General features: G+C 27.2%; 1 protein-coding gene across 1 annotated transcript; it reads right to left on the bottom strand.

The window, feature by feature from the left end:
• Positions 1 to 1,311: 1,311 nt before the first annotated feature.
• LOC112720524 (cysteine proteinase mucunain) lies at positions 1,312 to 5,250 on the bottom strand. Its single transcript, XM_025771487.3, has 4 exons — positions 4,533 to 5,250; positions 3,058 to 3,293; positions 2,843 to 2,983; positions 1,312 to 1,825 (listed from the first exon to the last, which is right to left on the bottom strand). The coding sequence occupies exons 1-4, from the start codon at positions 5,014 to 5,016 to the stop codon at positions 1,547 to 1,549; spliced, it is 1,140 nt and encodes a 379-aa protein (XP_025627272.1). The 5' UTR covers positions 5,017 to 5,250; the 3' UTR covers positions 1,312 to 1,546.
• Between the last annotated feature and the right edge of the window lie 1,241 nt (positions 5,251 to 6,491).

Genomic DNA, 6,491 nt, shown 5'->3' with positions numbered 1-6,491 from the left:
TTCCTTTACTCTCTTACTTATCTTTATTATTTCCTATTAAGGTTTTTTAGCACGCAAATATTCCTATTCCTTGAGCGTTGCGCTTTTTATTTTTGCGATTTTGTTTTACCCATTTTTCAAGACTCCTAGTATATATTATCCTTTGTTATGTATTAATATTTATTTTATTTTAGAGGTCGTAATACCACACCACCTCTGTTTTACATCCTAGGTGTAAAACTCTGTGTGGTAGGGTGTTACAAGGCGAACTCTATAAAATTTATAGAGTTTGCCGAGAGTAAGGCAAACTTGCTAAATTTTATAGAGTTAGTCGGGGTGCAGCGAACTTGCTCAAATGAAAAAAAAAATCGTATTTAAAAAATTAAAGTTCAAAAATCGTGTTTGAAAAAATAATAATTTTTTTATTTTATTTTAGTGAAAAAACCAATAAAAAATATTTTTATATTTATATATTATTGTGTGTTCTTGTCTTGACAACTTGCTTTTCTATTTATATGCGTATAAAGTCATTCCTTTCAAACTTCATTAAATATAATTTCTGTTAAAAGTTTGAGTCTCTTACCTTTGAAAAAATTGAATTGCCCATTTTTTGAAAGAAATCACAAACTATTAAATGGACATCAACATATCTAAAAGTTATAGTATCCGCAGCCAAAAAATTTATTTCATTTGACAATAACAGAAATATAAAGAAAATATAAGAACCAAATTTTTCAATCGGGTGCTGTTTCTCTTTCACTAAAACACAAAAAAAAAAAAAAAGAAAAAGAAAAGAAAAGAAAATTCCTAGTTAAAGCGTTGTGAAAAATCATTCATCATCTTTCATAATTAGCATTACATTTAAATGATTCTATCAGAATGTGATGGGTTTATTCTTAGACTATTAGGTAACGTTTTTTGAGATATTGGGACAGAAACTGAAAGATTGAGACTTAATATTATATTTATTTATTCAAAGATTGGTACTAAAATTTATATGTTTGTCTCTAAAATTTTGAGACACGGAGACTGAAATTTTTAAAGACAGAAACTGAAATTTTAATAATATTTTATACCTAAAATACTCTCATTTTAATTAATTAATTCTAATTTTACTCTTTGTGAAAATTAAATTAGAATTTTATTCTTGTTTTAATTTTTGTCTCCCACTTTTCACCAAATAGAATACTAAAATTTATTTCAGTCGGTCTTTGTCTCTCTCAGTCTCTGCTTCTCTACCAAATGCTACCTTAATAATAGTTATAGCTAGCTTTAAAGGTTGAATAAGATGCCTATAGCAGGGCCTTGAACAGAAACATAACAAGAAAACTGGAAGATAATCAAGTACTTCAAATTAAACATTCAACTTGAATAACAATAATTGAAAACCAATACAAACATTTGTTCAGGGAGCGATGTTCTTCAGGGGAACCTTCCACGTGAAGAAATATATATGTCTATAAATATATACAATAACAGCCCAATAATTTTATAGGCATATCCAAACAGAACATAATCTAAGGCAGCAGAAACATAAAACTTTCTTGCAACTCAAGCTGTTTCAAATTCAAGCGCTGCTAACACTCCCTCCAGTTCTCTGGGAAGCCGGGTTCTGGATTGCGGCGTTTGCGCCATTCTTCACCGGGTACGAGGCTTCCATGGCGATTCCACATTTGCCAGTATTGGTGCCTCTCACGTTACGCTGCAACTTGAAGTAGCCATCCTCGCCCCAATTCTTGCCCCATGAATTCCTCACAAGCCAATAGTCTACACCATTTTCGGTTCCATATCCAACTACAACCACACCATGATCTAAACTTGTTCCACATCTACCCGTAAACACACCCTGCAAACAAACACAGTCAGAAACATTTATAAGCAAATATCATTATCATTATGCTGTTCCATTCTGTAAAATAGTTCCTTGAGCCAATCTTTTATATGAAATTGTGCTTCCACATTCTTGAATTGGAGACGCTAGCTCATGAACCCAAGTCTCAGATCAAATCAATTTATTTGCTAATAGGATCAAATTGATAAAGAATTTAAACTGTTATTAGTCACATAATTATCGTATTTTATATCAAAGCATTATCCATTAATAATTTAATTTAGGTTGGTTTTTATTAATGAAATTGATAAAGGTGTAGTTTAATTTGATTTTAATTGTTTAAGTATTTAGTCTTTTACTATGTTCTACTTTATTGTGTTGGCTTTTTCTTTTCACCCAAAAAAACTAGTCTACTGAGTTATAGAGTTGTAAGGCCCTACCAGAGGATTTGATTTAAATTATGAAAAATGTTAGGAAATTATCAGAATTTATTATTTTTGGACGTCATTTAGTCATTAACTCAATTTTTTTAGTTTAATTTTTTTAATCTAATAATCTCTTTATTCTATACTTTTAAACATTAATGACTAATTGATAACAAAAAATAATAAATTCTAATAATTCTTTAATATTCTTCTTAAATTATTTAAATACTTAGGTCCAATTTGGAGAAACAGCTTAATTAAGCTCCTTTCGAAAAAATAACTTAAATAATAAATGATTATATTAAAAGAAGCTTATAAATAAGTTATTTAGTATTTGTGTTTTTAGTTTTAAAAGTGCTTATTTTATAAAAATATGATAAAAAGTAGAAGTATTATGAGAGAAGTCATTTTTTTTTTATCTTCTGTATAAGCTCCTAAATAGCTTATTAAAAAGCCACAATTTGGTTTTGAAAATTGTATCAAACATTAATATTACTACTTTTCATAAGTCAAAAGTTAAAAAAAAAAATTACTTTTGAAACTTACTATATTTCATTTTATTGTGTTGAATTCTTTCTTTTAAAAGAAAAAAGAAATTGAAGCTTACTGAGTCGTAGAGTTGCAAGGCCCTGCCAGAGGCTTCAATAGCAACGCTGACAGGCTGATGAGCAACAGCTTTCTTCAAAGCCTTCTCATCATTCACCGGAACATCCTCGTACCCATCGATGCTCACTACCTTAGCATTCTTCTGTAATACCCCAAAATATGATTAGAATCAATTCAGTTACTCTGTTCAAAAGACTAAGTGAGAGCGTGACTAACTCTGGTTGGATCACATGTGCCATCAATGCCCTTGTATGGATAGTGTTGCTCGGTGTCTATGCCACCGTTTGCAATGATGAATTGGAAGGCATAGTCCATGAGACCACCATTGCAGCCTTCGTTGAATGCTTTGTCACAGTCAACAAGTTCTTGTTCTGACAAACTCACAAGCTTCCCTGTTACTATCTTATTTATGGATTCCACTGCAGCTATTGTTGAGAATGCCCAACAACTTCCTGCATCGTCAATAATACATCCAAATTAATTAACTATTAACAAAAAATAAACTACTATTTCTCCCTATAAAAATTAATTTTATACATATAAAAGATGATTAACTACCATTCTACTTTAAAATATCAACAAATTTATCCATAAATAAAACTAATATTTGGATACTTTTATAATACAAAGATTAATTTTTTTTTAAGGATATAAAAATAATTTTGTTTATTCATAATTAAATTCGTTAGCATTCTAATTTTTCATTGATAGAAATAGTGATTTATTCTTGGCTAAATAAGTAGATCAACTATGTTATGTGTAATCAGCTACTAAAATATTAAAATATAAAATATACATTAAAAATAAATTAAACAATATATATATTTTTTAAAAAAAATATATGTATTTATATATAAATATATAATATCTAATTTTAGTAGTTAATTTTAATATGAATAATGCTATACATCAAATTTTTTTTTTATGGGAAAGTCCAGGGGCCAGCAACTTTTTAAAAAGTCCGTACCATTGAATTTAATTTCACTCCATTAAAAACACTATTATGACCAATTGATGGTTACAAAATTAAAAAATTACTGCCCCTACACTCCTCTTTTTTATTATATAACAAAAATTAGTTATGACTAACATTATTATTCCACTTCTTATTATTTAATTTGATTGAATTTGATCATAAAAATACTTGAATGTATAGTTTACACAGTTTTTAAAAATCGAATTCAATAGTATATTATTACAACTAAGGTCCATCCAAGTATCCAACTCTATTCCAAGTTCCGTCAAAGTATCAAGCCCATCATTTTATTAATAAAAAAATAATAAGGAAAATTTAATTATTTAATTTTTATTTTAAAAAATTATGTCAAAGATTTTCACAATTTTGAATTTTTAATTTTGACTAGTAGTAGATGTATGACTACTTGACTAGTGGTAGTATATTTTTTTACGCTAATTAAATCATTTTAATGTTGAAAATAACTTGTAATTCAACTAATTTGTAAATAATGTTGTAACTTTTCCTTGTTTAAAATAAAATTTCGTATCTATCTTTTTAGCTTTTGAAATTCCTTTCTTCTCAATTGGGATAACATGCATGTGATCTTTTGATTAGATTTTGTTACTCTTGAATTTAAATTGAGTCCTTATCTAGCTAATTAAAATGTAACCTTAGCTTGGTTAGCAAATGTTATCTTAAACACAGAAAAGGCAAATAAAATAAATAATCTTACCACAGCTTCCCTGATCCTTGACGGGTGCAAGTGCACCTTTGGACCTCCAATCCACGTGCACCGGCAACCGGTCACGTGCGCTATAAGCGTAACGGTTGCCGGCGCTGATCTTGGCCTTGATGATCCTGCGGTTGGGATCACTCTTTGTCCCCAAATACATTGCTCTGTACTCTTCATTCGTCAAATCAGCGAACCTATTCAACCCAAGTTTGTATGTGGTGTTTTTGTGTGTGTTGTGTTCATCAATGAAACCCAAGTTATCCTTAAAAACTTGGAACCTCTTGTCTTTCTCTCCCAACCCATTGTACACCTTTTGGTGCTTCACCAACCATTCCTCGTACATGATCATGACTTCATCGTCGGTTCTCATCGTGTTCGGTTGTTGTGGCTGCTGGTTGGTGGTGATGGACATGTCCATGGCTGATGAGATTGTTAAGAGATGAAAGAGAATAATGGAGGACATAAAAGCCATCGTTGCAGCCATGGGAAAGTAAGGGAGAGAAAACAAACCAGAGTAGAGAGCTTTGGAAGTTGAAAGGTTGTTGGTGAAGATAGAGTTGGGGGGTGTGAGTTTATATAGAGGGTATTGGAATTGGATTTGGTGGTTAAATTTCAATGAATGGGATCAAATAATTATGCAAGTGGGCGAAGATTTAATAGAATATGGGAGTGGGATCGTGAAAAAAAAATAATGATAATTGATAGGAAGTTGGGAACTGCCACAGCACGTGCCCTGCTTACTCTATTATAGTTATGACCTATTTTCTCTCTTTTATAAAAGGAGGCCACTACTCAAATAAAGAGGCCTAAAACGTCTTTTTTTAAAGATGTTTTTATGTTGTGTTTTAATTGATTTATGTATAATTTATTCGGTGTTTCTCATCACATATTATTAAATTTCTTAAAAAATTTTCTTTTCAAAAATAATAAAAAATATTTAATTTAGACTAAAACAAAAAAGGTAATAGATTAACTATTAGATTTTTTTTAAAAGATTATTTACATAAAAAAATATATCACATTCATCAAAATATATATAAAACAAGCTCTTAAAATTTTTATAAATAAAAAAATAATTAATTTTTATTCGTATAATATATAAAATAATTACTATATTATTATATTATAGATTAAAATTTACTAATTTAAATTTTATTTTTATTTTTAATATAAACATTAGAAATAAATAATTTTTTTATAACAAGATGTAATATAACAAAATATATATAATATTAATTAGTTTTTAAAAAATTCTGAAAAGATGATTTTTTCTAATAAAGTGTTATTAAAAATTAACATTATAAAAATTAATTTCAACCAATATGACATAATAGGTTATTAAATATATTTAATACAAAACACATTGAATATAAATTTTTATTGAATTTAAATTTTAAATAATTTTTAATTGAATTTCAAATATTTTTATTTTAAAGAGTTAGAATATTTTAACATCATTTTTTTCGTATCTTTTTAATTGAGTCTTTGATTTTTTAAATTATAAACCTTATTTATAATTAAGAGTAATGTTTTAACACCATCAATTAGTCACACATAAAAATACAAGAACAATTCTATTGTCATAATTATAATCTAACTTTATAAGCAATACAATACAATAAAACTATATATAAGTAATATAACTAAATTTTATCTACATCTATAGTCACATTTCATAAATAATATAATTAAATTATATTTATATTTATAATTAAAATATGAATAAAAATACAAAAAATTATCAGGATAGTTAATTTTTTTCGTTCATAATTTTTTTTATTATTTTTGTTGTGAAAAGTTTAATTATTTTAATAATTAATTATTTTTTAAAAAAGATAATTGAATAACACAAAAAAATCTTATTAAGAGTAATTTATTTATATATGATTAAAAAATAATTGAATAATTATATACGGTAAAAAATTAATATTATTAAAAAATAAAAATAAAATTTATTTT

The sequence above is a fragment of the Arachis hypogaea genome, chromosome 11, assembly GCF_003086295.3.
Source record: "Arachis hypogaea cultivar Tifrunner chromosome 11, arahy.Tifrunner.gnm2.J5K5, whole genome shotgun sequence".
In the NCBI taxonomy this organism is placed as follows: Eukaryota; Viridiplantae; Streptophyta; class Magnoliopsida; order Fabales; family Fabaceae; genus Arachis; species Arachis hypogaea.
This window is presented reverse-complemented; position numbering and strand designations above follow the sequence as displayed.